A 17,571-nucleotide genomic window follows, 5' to 3' on the forward strand; every position below is an offset into this window, starting at 1 on the left:
ATGCGTGCACACTTACACATTTGGATAAATCTCCTAAAGCATAAAGAGAATGAAAATTATTTTCAAAGAATATTTTAAAAACTATTTTCAACTATGACTGCATCATGGGTATAAAACTGAGTTTCTAAATTATACTAAGTTGAAGAAACTAAACTGCACATTGAAGATGTGTGGTGATGTTCTTCTTTTTAAAGAGTAGGTATTATGATAACCTGATAAATCAGAAATTATGATGAACAATACCCATCTCATTTGGTAATTTCAAGCCAAACATTAAAAAACCCCACAAGAGTTCAAAATTGAGAAAAATTGGTTCATTTTCCTTTCTAAAATGATGTAACACATTATTTCTTCATGGGGACACAAACAAGCACTTATGGCCAAACCCACAGCAGAGGAAGGTCGTTTAGGTTGGCAATGCTATTTATGCAAACATTTCAGACCCTGGGTCTTTGTCGTGACCCTTCGCTTTAATACGTGTGCATGTTTGTATGTAAACAATCTAAAAGTCTTATTTAACCTGAAAAAGCTAGCCATCGGTTAAGTGTCTGACTTCAGCTCAGGTCATGATCTCGAGGCTCTTGGTTTCGAGTCCCGTGTCAGGCTCTGTGCTGACAGCTCAGAGCCTGAAGCCTGCTTCTAATTCTGTGTCTCCCTCTGTCTCTGCTCCCTCTCTCTCAGCCCCTCCCCTGCTCGTCTTCTGTCTTTCCCTCTCCCAAAAATAAATAAACATTAAAAAAATTAGAAGGAAAAAAAAAAGCTAGGCATCTAAACATGCTTTCCAGAGAACAGAGCATGACAGTTCTCTTTTCTTTGATCAGAAAAAATTGTCTGGGTGGAGAATCCTTGTAATGCTCATTTTTAATGTGATATGTGATATTGCTGCTCATTTTTAATGTGATATGTGATACTGCGAAGCCAGGACGCGAAGACCATGTGGCACAGACTGGGAGCTGCAATCCGTCTTCTCTTTCCCCTACGGGTTGGCTTTGTCCAGCTGTTTTGCGGTAAGGAAACAACAGCTTACCGGCAAATCTCAGGATACACCCACTGGTCATTTCCTGTTGTACTAGTAACAGAAACACTGGACTAATAGCCAGGGAATGTGGATCTATCCTTGTTTCTGGAATAACAGTGTTTCTTTTTGGGGGGGGGATGTAGGGAGGAAGCCTCTGTATAATCCTCTGTACGAGCAACATGAGACTACGTGACCTCTCTAACTCAGGCTGGGTCCACAACTGATTGGCTCTATAATCCTGAGGTCATTGCAATTCCAAAAGCAGGTCAATATCCCCAACAGCTACAAGGCAGATATAAATAATTCACAGAGACGTTTCATTGAAAGCAAAGCTGGCACACACCTTCGCTAAGTAAGATTTCACCTGTTCTGGGAAACCCCTCTTTGCCCAACCCTTGTGAAACTCAAATTCCAGAATTAAGATTCTTCCCTTGCTCTCGTACCACTTAGGCGCACGTCGCAGTCCTATCCGTCACGCAGAGTTCTGGGGAATCTGGAGAAGGCTGTATATTTCAACCCCCTTCTCAGTCTAGAGAAAACTCTCCGACATTTTGATTCAACTTCTGCCTCAGCCCAGACTAACCTACTCGCGTTCCCGGAGCCTGGCACTGCCCCTCTGCTAAGGCAGCGCTGAACGTTCTGGCTCAGGCAACGGGAGGCCATCCAGCCTAGGTGGTTCGGAGAGGACTAGACACAGCAGTCGGGTACGGGAAGGCTCACTTGCGCTGCAGGGCTAATGTCACGAGCAGCTTCCCTGGCGCGAAAGAGGCCAGCTTTCTGCTCAGTCTGTCTGCAAAGCTGGATTACCTGGTGACAGGCCAGGAAATGGCCACGGGCTCGGCCCTCGGTGACTCTCTGAAGCAGTCAGCACACTTCGTAGGGCTGGTTCCTCAACTTTTCCCGATCAAATCCCTTTTAGTTCTTCTCTTCAATCAGGCGAGGCAACACCGACGGAGGAACAGGGAAGGGCACCTTGAGCTCCGCTAGAACCCCTCTGGTTTGTGTGGGCGAGCAGGCTGGCCCAGGGTTGTTCACCCCTATCAACAACGCTGGAGCCAGAAGCTCTTACCCACCAGTTCCCCAGGGACCACTCAGGACCCAGGGGTCTTTCTGCCCCGACACGAGCGAGTGTGGACTCTTCATTCTGCTCCGGATTCTGATTCTGACTCTGCAGAGACGAGGAAATGGAAACCTTCTGCAGGGCGTGACTTTCCAAAATTCCCAGTTATGGGCAGAATCCAGGCGCCTCTTCCCTGCATTATCCTTGCTCGAGGCAAACGTAAGCTATGGGGAATATGTTGGAGTGGAATCCGGAAAAACAGCTTTGAGGATGAAGGCCTGAACTCGGATCTGAATGCATGAAGTTGACTAAGCCTCAAAGACTACGATCTTTTAATGGAAGAAGATGTTCCAGACAAACCAAGTCACTACATTCTACTTAGGTAATTTTTTTAATAACCCAGTTTCGTATTTCTTTATTTTGTTCTGGTCAGGCCATGTCCCTTCACATTCCTCTTTCGGCCTGATTCTTTATACATTGATTAGGAGCTGCCTGGGGACATTAAATGGCATTATAACCAAAGCATAGTCGTTCTTTTCTCAGAACTTGCCCCCCACCACATTCTAGAAAATAGTGAAACACACTCACACACTGAGGAAAATACAGAAATTTATAATAGCAGAGGTGTGCAAATGAAAACCTATGGGTAGCAGGTTTTTCTACTAAAATGCTCCTTTAATTAGGAGATCTTGTAAGTTGTTGGGGAAAAAAAAACTGTAACAGCCCTTAGTCATGTCAGGACTGGGGTTTGGAAATCATCTTTCCCAGTTATGAATGTTCTCATGTGGGTTATAAGACAGGCGACATGAAAAAGAATTCCTCTCTAATTTGAACGATATGCATATCAAAGTATTTCCTCCCCTTCTGCCCCCCGCCCCGTCGCCACCTCCTTCTGCAGTAGCGCATCCGCGCCACCAGGGGGAGCCCGTCCCACATCACTTCTAATCATCCCTGTCACCCAGCACCAACAGCCCACCGCGTTCCCTCCAGAGACGGAAACATAACCTGATTCTTGTCACAGCCAAAAGAATGAAATGCAGAATTTACACAGATTTCTAAAAATATGTTTTATCTCCATTGTCAGTAACCCCCAGCAGACCAACTTTACTTTTTTTTTTGCTTTCAACAGTTTATGAAAAATACAGCAGCAAAGCTTGTCGACTCTATTTTATCTGTCAATCAAGTGGTAATTCTCATGTTTGTTACCATAGCACCCACAGCCTCTGATCCTCCGCTACTTCTGTTTTCCTAATGTTGGCTCACTCTTACAGGTAAGCAATCAAGGATTTCTCTCGGGGATTCTAGAATAAGGCGAGGGAGGATGCAGAGGGGAAACCCACATAATTACCGCAGTGATGGGTTGACATACAGAATCTACGAGCATCTCCACCCTTGCACTTGGAAGATGAAGAAGCCGGGTTTCTAAAATAGCAGTGCCTTACGTGTGCTGAGCTTGGGAGCGGGGCCCACCTTGAGAAGTTTTAGCTCAACAATGCCTCACAGTAAAAGACAGATTTCACCCTGGCAGCACCTCGGGATTTCTCCCTAATTAATTTTTCAAATCCCCCTTCAGTAATGTGTCAGTTTTATTCTTTAACAGAAAAAAAAAAAAAAAAAAGCCAAGAGCCATCTCAGGCAAAGTGTCTTGCCTTTATTTCCTAAAACAGAATCAGAATTAAACATAGGAGGAGGGACTGTTCTTGTCATCTACTTTTGTGGTTAGAACATTTGGTCATGACCTTCTGTAGAATCCTCAGGCAAAGACAGTGCAAAGCAGTAGACAAGCATTATCGGATACTCCGCTTTCTTTCCTAAGTGATGGGCTTGCTAAGGATCACAGACACATGAAGAAGCAGGTGATCGAGCCCTAAACATTGAATACATTCGAGCGCAGGAGATGGGTAAGTCACGTAAACCACATAAACCACGATGCGCTAAACACCGAACCTAATACCTGCTACCAAAACTGTTGCCAAAACTGAACCGAGGGGCTGAGATGTCCTTTTTGGGCAGATAACAGAATGCTGAGTGTCAGTAGATGGGTAATAACAGCACACAGGAGGGGAAGGACCGGGTGTCCTATAATCCCACATCCCTAAACAGCTGGGTGCAGAGGACTCTCCGGAAAAGCCATCACAACATCCCTGCTTTGTTACCATGGAGAAGAACCTTGAACAAAATTGATCTTCACTCAGACAGCATCTGGCAGCAAGCCGTGCAGAGGGACGCGCTTCCTGGGCCACTTGTTTTGAGGGTGATTCTAGAGGGGATCTCTATTCTTCTGGAATTGGTGAATTGGATGTATTTCCAATAGAAAGGGAACCTCTGTAATTAAATATGTTGAATTTGAAGGAAACTCCATCTACTCATTCAACTGTTGATGAGAAATGATTATATTTTTCACTCTAAAGGACAGAACAAAACCATTAAATTAAAACAACAATGAGGAATGACCGAAGGCAAGATTAAGATTCCTTCTAATAGAACGGTGTTCAGTGATTGTCATTCTACCTATTTCAGTAAGGGAGGGGCTCAGAAAGTCTATCGCTACTTGTGAGCATGTAAAGTTGCTGTGAGCTTACTGTTCCACTTGGCCTTAGGTTATCGGCAGCCAACTGGGAAACAAGAAAAAAAATATTCTTGGGGCGCCTGGTGGCTCAGCTGGTTAAGCGTCCGACTTAAGCTCAGGTCATGATCTCACACTTTGTGGGTTCGTGCCCCGCGTCGGGCTCTGTGCTGACAGCTAGCTCAGAGCCTAGAACCTGTTCCAGATTCTGTGTCTCCCTCTCTCTCTGACTCTCCCCTGCTCATGCTGTCTCTCTCTTTCTCAGAAATAAATAAAACATTAAAAAAATTTTTTTAAAGAAAAAATATTCTTATTTCTCTACCATAGTCTCTACTATATAGTCTAATTCTGCCTGAGTACAGAAGACACTTCATTCAAAATGCATAAAGGCACTTGAGATGACTCTCATTCATTCCATCTATTATTTGGAACTTCATGTCCATCTGCAAGAGATTAGCCACCAAAAATTGTAGGACAATGTTTGCAAATAAATGCTATACATATAAAGATCTTACTAGTTTCTCTCGAAGTGTGTCAAGCCACTTAGCTCCTTAGATTTGACCGGTGGCCCCTGGGAACTGTTCTCTGAGTTAACTTCTTCCCAGAAAGGTGTTATTTTGAGGGTCATGTTTGGAAACATCTCTCTTGTTCAGGTCCAGCAGCAAATTCAACGGACATCTGAGGGGGTATGCTTACTGTGAGTTTCCAAGAGAGAGAAGAATTCTTCAAGAAGGCCTGGGTCACATCTTAGAAAAGGAGCTCAATCTGAGGCTTAGCATCTGTTTTGTCAAAACATTTTGTAGAACTTCACGGTCAAATGCCTTCAGAATTTATTCTGCACATTTTTGAGAAGGTGAATAATGAAAGGAACAAAAAAAACCCAACTGAGTGGTGAATGAAGAGTTAGGTTCTGGGTATTCAGGGATGGCATTCTCCCAGAAATCTAGGGTCCATGGCATCTGCTTAGACCCCGTGACACGTCTCCCTTTTCCTATCTCTTTCCTGTGGTGATATGGCTATGACTATAAAAAAGCTGAATTTACAAAACTCAAAGGCAATTAAGAATATAAGGTAGAAGACAAACACCACATGGTTTCACTTAGATGTGGAATCCAAAACCCAACCAACCAACCAACCAACCAAACAACCAACCAACCAACCAAACAAACGAAAGCAGAAACAGACTTTTAAATACAAAGAATAAACTGATGGTTGCCAGATGGCAGGGGTGTGTGTTGGGGAGGGGGGCGTGGACAAAATGGGGGAAGGAGAGTGGGAGGTGCAGACTTCCAGTTATGGAATGAATAAGTCACAGAAATAAAAGGCACAGCATAGGAATATGGTCAATGACACTGTCATAGTGTTGCATCCTGACTGACTACAGAGTTAAGAGCTGAAAATTGTATCTCGATGACCATTTATGGAAAGTTTTATGTGAGTGTCAAGTAAATTAATAGCCTGTGTCTGGTGAATTTGGGCTCAATTAAAGAGAGATGATACTAATTTAATTCTTTCTTTCTTTCTTTCTCCCTTCCTTTCTTCCCTTCCCTTCCCTTCCCTTCCCTTCCCTCCTTCCTTCTCTCCATCCCCCATCTTCCTCCCCTTTCATTTTCTGTCTCTATTCCTCTCTCTCTCACTCTCTCTCACTCTTGCTCTGTCTTCCCATCAGAGAAGAGCTGGGAAAATGGTCTCAACATTCAATCAGTGAATAACAAAAATGATTTGGAAATCCTCATTTACATTCTACAAATCATTTTCTTGAGTACAGTGGCTATTGGCTATTGAAGATGTATCTTGTGCTTCTCTCTTATCCATAACCCTCATAGCAAACACGCTTGGGAGCCACGCAATGGCCCAGAGAGAATGCATAGAAATAGGACAAAAGGCTATATCTCATAACCGTCACTTAGAGGTTCTTCCCACAAGACCGGACAGCACAGGAAATATTCATCCAGTTCTTCAGGCAGATTCTTAGGGGAGAAATTTGGTTGAGTGTCTCTCCTGATCACTCCTCACTTTGACTTAGAACAGGATGGCCAGTGGATAGGAATATGGATATGCGGTCTGGAAATAATTTGATAAACTCTCATGCCAAGCATCTCAAGGGGTCACTCTTGGAGAAGGGTTCATAAGGTCTAATAGAAGAAGGAAGGAGCTTTTCACATTTTCAGATATGTCTGATAGAGTTTTCTCTTAAAAACTTGAAAACTAACCCTGCCTCAACTGAAGACCTCTAGTGACAAGGATGCACGTAGCACTTTTTGTGCCAAGGTAACTCTATCACATCACCATGGCTGTCTTGTCCTAACTTGTGGGCCTACTCGCCATTTATTTAAAGAAAAAAACCAAAAGACAATTTACTCTTATCCTTTACATCTTACTGTGTCTAATTTATGTAATGCTTATAAATACCCAAAAGTTGAATGCTGATATTGTTGTTTGGCCCAGTCAGTGATGTGCTCAAAGAGGTAAACACTGTTAATGGGGAAGATAAGATAAAATTATATCTAGCCTCTATTGTGCGTCTCGAACACATACACACACACACACACACACACACACACGAATAACTTAGGTAGACAGTTCTTTATGCTGTTGACACTTATTTAAGATAAAGTAACATAAAACTCAGAAAACAAACGTGGAGACATGAGCACATTACCCATCTGAAGAAGCAGCATAACTTTCCTGGCCTTGACATATCATCTGTTCTTAGGTAATGCAAAGCGTCAGGCAGAATCCAGCTTCAACTACTCTAAGTCAAGTTGAAGCCTATCTCATGATTGCTAACACGTTCCCCTCAGGAGTATCCTTCTGCAAAGTACATGACCATGGGTCACAGGTTCCCTATTGATAATGTGATCTTTCCAAACCAAGTTTGTTCGGGGCTTCGATGAAGGAAAGCGCAGGAAACTACCAGGCATATCTTCAAGGTGACATCAGTAGAAGGCAAAGACAAAGCGAGTAAACATCACCTAGGAGAGCAGAGACCAGGAGTGGCCGAGTGACGAGCCCCCCGCCCTGCACTGTACCTGTACAGATGAAACTGGAGAGTCCCCCGTAAATGACTTCATCGTTGTCGGGCAATATGAACGGACACCTCGTCTGAACCTCCAAACAGTATTGCTTGCAAGGAATTGTCTTTCTGCAGTTAAACTGTGCGACTTCAAAGTACTGGGAACACAGCCAGGCTTTGTAGACAATCTGAAAAAAGAGAAGAATCAAAAATCGGGAGGGATGACATGAGTTCTGTGTCTCGTACAGGACATGCCGTACTGTGAGGAGCATGCCGTGGTGCCAAGTGGATCAGAAGGAAACTCTCGTTTCCAGAATGTTCTTTGTTACACAATGCCAGCTGCAAGTGATAGCAATATAGCCACAGAAGTCTGCAACAGAGCCAAAGATGGTTGGATGGAGCCTTTCAGAGAACGCAAAAGGTGATGTGGTGCTTGGTTTGACGAAGCTCATTTGAAAAATAGTGGGAGTTCATCGGAACCCAAAGTTCCAAAGTCCAGGGATACAGGAGGAAATAAAAAAACAAAAAACACAAAAAACAAAAACCAAAAAAACTGTTACAGACCCGCGTTGGAAGGGAGTCTGTTCTGAGCATGGAGTTCCTCCAGCTATGCTTCCAATGGGCACTAGGTGGCGCTGTGTCCCCTGCAACCAAGGCCACCAGCGAGAGTTTCCACTCCAGACGCACAAAGCAAGGAGCCGTGGGCATTTACATTGATGACTCACATCAAGTGCATTAAAAACCTCATCGTCCCGAAGCCCGGAAACACCCGAGCTAGGTCAGCCCTAATGTGCGTTGGTGTTGCAACGCATCGGAACCACAACCTGGGCCTTTGAGATGCTGTGAGATCCATAAGAATGTATGTTAAGTGTTCAGTTAATTTCCTAAGATGTGAGATGATTAATACTTCATTTACCTCTTTGTTTTTGACAGCTACTTAGGAAAATAAATATTGAAAAAATGCCCCTTCTTGCCTAAGGAAACAAGGCGCACCTCAATCCCAAGAAAACAATGACGGAAGTACCCATCGACAGTAGAGATTATTGTGATGCAGGTGTTTCCCAGATCACCAGCACGGGTGGCTGCTGTCTGTCTGTCGCTAGGGTTAACGATAGTCGGGTAAGATTTTGTCAACTACGCCTTCCCTAGAAATCTGATGGTTTACAGTTAAACGTACACTAGGAGATAAGAGGTCATAAACATTTGACAACAGTAGCAAGAGCCGCACCTCGTATTTATCAACTTTGGTTGATATACTCTGTTCTAAGCATGTTACATGCTTTTTTCTCCATGTAATTCTCAGCACACACCTCAAAGGTACCCACCAGTCATGGTTTGCATACAAATGATAATTAGTCATGGAAGTAAATTTAAAAATCCAGAATTCAAACCCACGTTTTGTAGGGTTCCAAATCCCGCACTCTTCAAAACTATGCTGTGCTTAATCTGAAAATGTTTTTCCAGAAGAACTTCTAAAATCACAAGGGAGTTTGTGAATCAGTCTGACATCAGCATTGAATTGCGTGTGCCTGGCCAATGTTTGTTTGGTAGTGAAATTTTATTCATCATTTTGTATTACTTTGATCAAAATGGAACTTTAGTCTTTGATCAACGGTGCCTCAGTGGGGGTAAAATGGGATGCATGTGAAATTCAGAATTAAGATTAGACCGCTAAGAGTAATTCATTGGCTGTCTTCAGTAATTCATTTATAAGGGTTTATAATTCCTTAAAACTTGACAGGAAAATATACAAATAATTGGTACTCTCATAGGTCTTTAGAATAGGTCTTTACATAAAAGTGTATATTAGAAAAAAGTATTACAATAGTTGAGGGAACCCCTAAGATTTCTTAAACTTCAATGTGGAAACAACAGGTGGGGGTTTGTGATTGAGAGTCACGGGGACAGAGGTGGCAGGTGGGGACAGTGCCCTCAAGCTGTCAGAAAGAGGTCAAAATCATGAAGTCTCAGAAGAAAGAAAAGTAAAGTGGTTTCCATACTTTGGGGGCAGTTGCAGATTGTTTTGCAAAATACCATTGGTATCTGTGCAATGGGACATAATATGTAATATGATATATGACATTTATGATATAACCAAGCCATAATCTAAGAATGGCACTGTCTGTCTTATGATTCTTGGTTTTAATTTCCTTTTCTCAGTACCAGGGGAAGTTGAGTATGTATATGGTTCTAACAACAATAATATTCCATTACAAGGAGTGTTCACATTCTCCATGTTTCTGAGATTTTGTAAAAAAGCAGAGTGACCTCTTTGCCGTTAGGGAATACCGCTGCACCATTTCAGAAAGTTGCACGCGTTTTTATGGGTCCGAGTCTCCTCTCCATTCTGCCTCCTACTTTGCTTTTGCACAGTTTGTCAAATTAAAGTGGCTTCTGGATAGCAAGTCATTTCCCGTACCTGGTAAACACGTCTTCACCAAGACCCTGTCCCCTCTCACAGATGACGGGGTATCACAGATTGGAGCCTCTTGGGAAATATGCACGTTCTCTTTGCAATCAGGCTCCTCAGCATTACCCGACTGGAATGGATCCATTTTTATTCTGGTTCCTTCCATGCTATTTCAGCTATATTTCTTTGGCAGGTTTTTTTTTTTTTTTTTTTTTAATTTAAAGACCTAGTAAATAATCAAAGCAGTTTTTACAAATATCAGGTCATAGCTATGGACAAAAATGCTCAAGACTCTGGGCCTTGAGCATAGTCTTGCCTGAGAGGCAATAACAATCTCTCCAGCCAGGTTTCCATGCATCATTAGTTCTTATTAACTAGCTCTGAGACTTTCCAAAGGCGACAGGAGATTCCTCCTCTGAGCCTTCAACATCTTCCAAAATTTTAGTTCTGGGGATACGGTATGTCGGAAAGCCATCGGGGAAAGCATCGTGGGCAGAAAGAAAGGGGAGGCCATTCCTGTTGACTTTGAGGGCATTGCTGCTGTGTGCTCACGCCAACGGTTTTTTAAATGTGAAATCAGAGGATAGAGACCAAAGTGAAGGCAGACAAGTGCATGCTGGGGGGGGGGGGGGGGGGGGGGGGGGGGGGGGGGGGGGGGCTGAAGCGCTTGCTTGCCCGAGAGATGTGCAGAAATACACTGGGCTATGTTGTGAGGTACTGAGTCCTCTCTAACCAGGAACATTTGAGCTGGAGTTGAGTCAGCTGGTGCCAGTGTGCTGTGAGAAGGATCCTTGGTAGGACAGTGAGAGAAATCAGAGGCTCTAAGATACTTGTCGGTGGCCTTTTAGAAGTTTCTGAGGAAGGGAGGTTGAGAACATTGGACAGTTTTCAGTGGCACAAGGCTACCGAAACAAAATGATTAATTTGTTAAAGTACTCAAGGCTTTTCAAACAAAAGCACATGAAAAAAAGTAAATAGAGTTATCTCCTTTTACACAAACTCTGCAGTATAAAGGACAGCAATCTTTTCTTATGACGGCCTCGCCTTCTCCTCTAGAGAGAAGTAGTAGGTAATCGCTTTTCTAGATGTCACTAAACAGAATAAATGATTACGGACCAATCGTTTGGGAAAGAAACAAAACCATGTGTAAGGAGGCAAACTAGTGGCTGAAGTATATCCACCCACACCCACCCTGAGGGCACGGACTCTTTGGTGTCTGGAGAGTACCGCTTGCCAGGTCATTATGCTCATGAAGGGCACCTCAAATGACCTCCTCGCCCACACGCTCACCTCCACCCTGTGCCCCGGGGAGATGACCACTGCACAGAAACCTTGCTTGACAGCAAATAGGCAACATTCTCAAGTTATGGTCTGCAAAGGCCACAGACTAAATGATTAAAATGGCCTAAAGGACAATGCCATTTTTACTTACTATCTCGGTTATGATAATCTCCTTTCCTCCCAAACCACTTTCTCACTTGTTATTTGTTGCCCAATGAAGGCTTGGAGAAGCGTTCAGGAAATATTTTACAGATAAAGAAACAAGTGCAGGGAGATTATAGCAGCAAACAAATGGAGTTCAGCTAGACCAGCACTGGGAACTCTGGGAAGGGGAGATGCCCCACCCCTTGAGGGGATGTGGGAAGTGGCCACTGCATGAACAGGTCCACATCTCTGGAGTCACCGAGGGGCCATTCTAGACTGGAGAGGTTCTAGCGGTGGTCTTTCTGAGCCTCTCATTTTACAGTGGATGGGGGCTTAGAAAGATCATACGTGATAGTGACCTCAAATCCCTGACTTCCAGACCATTGTTTTAATAATGCACCACCATACTGGAAGGCATCAACTGAGCAATGTTCATTCCTAACATCTTCTTTTTACCCCTGGAAGGTCACTTCATTTCGGGACTGCATTCCAGAGGCTTTCCCCTGTAATTCCACACAATGGGCTGTTGTGAGCTGCCCCACCTGCCCCTCAGACTGGCCTTTGGGGTCTTCACTGCACTCACAACCCCTGGTGACACTGACCTATTTGGAGATGTGATCGAGGACAGCAAAGTGAGAGGAGAGGAGGGGCAATCCAAGGGAGCCTGGTCTACAGAACTCATCTCTAGATTCATGATGAAGAATGATGTGTTTTCAAGATAATTTTTCATGTCCCGCAAAGTTTTGGTTGTAATGGCACTGGTGTGGTTGAGCCAAAACATCTCAAGATGTGTGTGTGTGTGTTGGGGGGGGGGGTCGGCTTCCCAGTTATGGGAAGTGATGTTAAGCAATGGGCTCTGGAAGGGCATGCTTTATGTGGCTACAAGGATGAGCCTAAAACAGTCACCATTTTGTTAGACATGGCGCCCTGAATAATCATAGTTAATAGCTATTATAAATGACCGGTGGAATATGCCGTGTCAGACTCCCATTACCTTTCTCGGTTCTGGACATTCCATTTGGCCTGTGGACAGCCTTTCAAAAATACATGAGATTAATAGGTTTCCAACAGAAGCCGGGATTCTCATTTTTTAAAAAATATGCTTGCCTCCCTCCCCCAATCTATATCTATGTTTCAGAGCTAGATAGCAGATTGATATTGCAAATATACATTGGCCTGCTGAAAAAAATGTCATGCTGGTTACAATTTTTTATTATTAAGAGAAACGTCAGGTATTGGAAAATGGTTGTCATCTTCATATTAGAAGGTCGCTTTCCTATTTCCCCAAGCATTAGCAAGGACAGATTCTTTCTACATTTACGACATGTGTTGATACCTTTTATTAGATCCTTTTCTGTCAGCTCTAATGCATTAGTGGCCTGAGTTTTGAGTTTGTGAGGGTGAAATAATTGGTTATGTAAGCAATCGTCTGCTGTAGCAAGCGCCTCAGGCCGGTGCACTTTGATGCATGCGGCATGCCGTTGCAATGTAAATAGAGGTAGAAGTCAAAATAAATGTTCACGGTCCTGTGTCTCAAAGTCTGCTTTCTTCTTTATTTGTGTCCGTGTCTCATTAAAGCACATTGCACCCAGAAACTGGAAATACTAATGTATTATAAGAGAAAAAAGAAAACAAACCCCTGCCTAACGATGAGCTAAGGCCAGTGAGGGACATGTTAGGAGACGGACGACGTTCTGACCATCAGGCTCCTTGATCTTCCAATGTCCGAACGCCTTGTCCTCCGGGGCTACGTCTTGGCTCCATTTCCTAAACAAGATGCAAATATCTTCCAGTTTCTGCTGGTGACCCACTTTGGGATCCTGCTCTAACACTTGGTCTATTCCCCTTCGGAACTTCAGAGCCTCCTTGTTTCCTGGGGCTGCCCTACATTTTGAAGTCCACCCAACCTGTGCTCACCGCCAGCCCGGAGCCCCTGGCTCGTTCCGCACACGAGAGGGAGCAGGTCAGAGGAGGGGGTGCGACCGCACCAGACTGCCAGCCAGGGAGCTATTGTGGGAGTCTGTGGACACACAGGAGATGCTACAGATGACAAAAAAGCAAAGCAACTCTGTGGAGCTTTCTCCTAAAGCGAGAATGTTCCACCCAAAGATGACCCGCACGGGGCTCAGAAAACACCAGCCAGCACTTGTGTTTCTAGTGCTATCCAAGGGACACAAAGCCGGGTCTGTTTCTCCCTTTCCTTCTCCTCCTCATTCACACCTGCCTGGCTCCCCCCTGCTTCCTCCTCTCATCTTTTCCCTCCCCTCTCTCTGGTGTGGCGTCAGCCCCAACCTCTCCCCAGAAGCTGCTCTTTCTGAGCAACGTGGCTGCTCTGATGATAAACCCAGCTGATGAAATAGGTTATTTTCTTATCTGACCCCTTGGCAGCTTTGAACGCTACTGATTAAGCTCCTCCGTTCAATGCCAGCACTGGCTCTGTGCTCCTGACTCTGGGCCTTTGGTAGCCCCTCCCCCCGGCCACGCCTCCTCGGTCTGCACCTGTGGTTCCTTGTCACTGTTGTTTGTTTCCTCTGCTACTCCCCAAAATGTTGATACCCCTCAGGCCTGTGTTCTAAACTTTCCTCCACACATTCTTCCTGGGCAATCATCCACTCTTAGGAGTATTCAGTGGTCATCTTTAAAACAGAGACGCTAAATTCTTTGTTTCCAAAGCACCTCTCTGTCTCTCTGGCATCTGGTCTACCTTGAAATAGTCTACCAGTCTCTGTCTCAATACCTTATCCTCTCAGTCGCTGCGGATCCACAGTGGGATTTGGCAGCTTCCTCTTGGGGAGAGGCAAGAGTGAGAAATCTGGGAGTCACACCAGACACCCCCTTCTGCTCTGTGCCACAGCTCTTTAATCTCCAAGTCCTGTGAGCCCACCTCCTAAATATCTCTAATACCTGCTCATAACTCTTGATTTTTAAAAAATGTTTATTAATTTATTTTGAGAGAGAGAGAGAGCGAGCGAGCATGAAAGGGAGCAGGAGAGGGGCAGAAAGGTTGAGAGAATCCCAAGTAGGCTCTGCACTGTCAGCACAGCACCCTATGTGGGGCCTGAACCCACGAACCTTGAGATCATGACCTGAGCCTAAATCAAAAGTTGGATGCTTAGCTGACTGAGCCCCACACCTCTTGATTTCTATCGCCACCATCATCACACCAGACCTCATTTTGTGACTTCAGGCATGGACTCCTCCTCCGTGCTGTTCTCCACACTGAGCTTAGAGTAATCTTTCCACAATTAATTTGATTATTTCACTGCACCACTTGGAATCTTTCCAGGCCTCCACACAGCACTCAGGAAGAAGCTGGAGCTCCTTAATGGACCCAGAGATTTGTGACTTGGTTTATCTGGCCAGGCAGCTCATGTCTGTCTGTGCCCCTTTTCACTCTGTGCTCTCTGGCTGTGGAGAGTGGCCTGCGGGGCCACTAAATGTGCCATGCCCTCCAAGGCCCTGCCCCCACGCTCTTCTGGCCACCTGCCTAGCAGATCTCTTAGCTCAGTGGTTCCTACCACCCTTTGTGGCTGTGTCTATAAATCTACACGCGCCTCTCAAGATCTGAAATGGATCGTTTCTACGGCTTGTGCTAGAGGCGAGACTCCTTCCTGTCCGCCTTCCCTGCTAGGTGTGCTGGTGCGCTTTTGGGTCCTGATGCCCTGGGTGTACTTTCCTTGGAATTCGCATTAAAGATTTGCTCCATGGCCCTCAGGTCTGCAAAGTTCTGTCCAGTGGTCTGGTCAGTGTGAGCCAGTCCTCCTGCTGTGAGATCCTGTGCAGATCAGAGGCTCAATCCAGAACCTTGATGGGCTTCCAAGATAGTGACATCTATGGATCCCTTTGAAGTGATCAGCTAACTCTTTTATTGGAGGCCAAATAAATCCTCAAGAAATAAGATTTTTAAAGCCTACTGCACGCGCTGAACCTCTCTTTCCAAACACCGTGGATTAGGTTCTGAGGCACAATATGGGATTGGGACGCAAGAAGACACCGGTTCCCAACCAAAGAGGAGGCAGGTGTGGTTTAATGCGCAGGGCTGTGGAGGGCAGAGCTTAGTCTCCACTTGATTTTAAAAATGGATATGATGCCTTGGCTGAGATTTTGGCTATAAAGATTTGGCAGACAGGTCACAGCCATTCATATCTTTCCCAAACCACTCTATTGTACACTCAGAAATGAATATGAAGATGATGATCAGTAGTTGAATTAAGTGCCCAGTAAACAGCCATTTCTTAGCATGTCAAGAAAGATCTCTTTTGATGAGCCACATTCACCAGATTATACTGTGAGTGACAAAGACGTGGGAAGCTCTACTGCAGACATTGGAAAGGAAGGGGTTTCTTTCATGGAGGCTACTCAAGTCTGAGCCATGGGCTGACATATGGCTCTCCTCAATAGGAACAGGAATAAATGAAAACTCCTTTTGTAGACCAATCTCCAGCCAACACCTGGGAACGCAGCAGTATTGCACATCACTTGGTCCCCTAAATCCACCTCTAAACCTACCATATGAACCATCATAAAAGCATCCTTTTGGAAAAGTGATCCTTCTAGAATTAAAAAGACAGTGAGAAAACACTTCAATATAAATTCAGTTTTGGGGAATGTCTGGGTGGCTCATTTGGTTGTGAGTCCAACTCTTGATTTCAGCTCAGGTCTTGATCTTGGGGTCGTAAGTTTGGGGCCCATGTTGGGCTCCACGTTGGGCATGGAGCCCACATAAATAAATAAATAAATAAACTCAGTTTTGGGTTCCATGACTTCCATGAGCTTGGAATGTTGAAAAGGGTTTAAAAATCAGCCTTTTGAAGAAAGAGAAATGAAGTGAGTCGGTAGATAAGAAGTCTTGAAACCAGTCTTGGGCATATAAAGGGATAATATATTCACGAAGGAAAGAAGAAGAGAAAACGTGATAAACTTTCCTTATTGCGTAGGACGCATGGAATACATAGAGCACTTGAAGATCAGTAAACGAGTAAGTGCTCCATCCCAGTATCTAGAATATATCTAGAAAATACCAATACATCCAGTAAAGCTGTAATAAGTAATCAGAGTATTCACTAAAAAATTCAGATGTATTTGCTTCTTCATAAGACTAAATAGAAGGGGCACAGTATAACTGCTTTGCTTAAAAGAAACACACAAAAAAGGTCTGAAGAAAGTAAATGCATAGCTTTGTCATAGAACCCAAAATAAAATATGGAAAATTTGAAATAGCAAAGTAAATTAGTTATCTAATTTCTAGTTATTTCTAATAATATTTCTAATCTATCTAAAATTTTTACGCAGTTGTATACCTTACAGAACTACAAGAAAAAATGCTTTGAGTATATATCTACGTTTCCCACATCTTTACTATATTGACAGGGGATTTCTGTACCCACAATGCCTAACCACAGTCCTACTTTACCAATAGCAGATTCACATGAGGTCTCAGTTAAAACTATAATGATCTGTCTCTGCTCAAATGAGGTGTGTTGTCCCTTGGTCAAGTGGGACTTGGCAGTGTCTGTTTCTCATGGATATGAGCGCTTCTGATTTTGTCATCAGAGTCGATCTGCAAGAGCTATGCCAACACCACACTATCGATGTGGTCTCCTGCTTTTTCCTGACGTGTCCTGCTAGCAACGAGGAGCAGGGACGGGGATTAACAGATGGCAGCCCCTCTGTGGACTGTGAGCAAACCAGTGCCTTGGGAATATAGTAGTCTTACGTGTCACATGGCCCTTGAAACATGCTATTTATTTAGACCTGGTCTGTACTGACTGCTAAAAATGTACCAGTGATCCTGGTAGAATTTATAGCCTTAAAAAGTTACAGAGTGAACACTTCAAACTTCCAACTGGGATTGGGTTGTACCCTGTGATCACCAAACAGGAGACGCTGACCAAGGCTTCCAAGGTGTCATTCAATTTATCTGTTAATCCAAAATTACATATTGAGAGCTGGCTATGGACCTGACCTTAGCTAAGTAGTCTTGGGGGCAGGGCTGGAGGGCAGGCTAAAAATTCCACTATAAGACATTTTTTTCTGGTATCACAAATAATATCATCAAATTAAAGGAGACAAGACA

At 44.1% G+C, this 17,571-nt stretch overlaps 1 protein-coding gene across 1 annotated transcript in view; it reads right to left on the reverse strand.

Annotated features, from left to right (window-relative positions):
- FAM155A (family with sequence similarity 155 member A) overlaps positions 1–17,571 on the reverse strand; it is a 640,338-nt gene that overhangs the window by 28,126 nt on the left and 594,641 nt on the right. The window contains exon 2 of the mRNA XM_039226691.1: positions 7,677–7,848. Within this exon, the coding sequence (XP_039082622.1) occupies positions 7,677–7,848 (172 nt within the window). The remainder of the gene's footprint in view (positions 1–7,676; positions 7,849–17,571) is intronic.

Source organism: Hyaena hyaena, unplaced genomic scaffold, assembly GCF_003009895.1.
Source record: "Hyaena hyaena isolate Hyena2069 unplaced genomic scaffold, ASM300989v1 scaffold_22, whole genome shotgun sequence".
Taxonomy (NCBI): domain Eukaryota; kingdom Metazoa; phylum Chordata; class Mammalia; order Carnivora; family Hyaenidae; genus Hyaena; species Hyaena hyaena.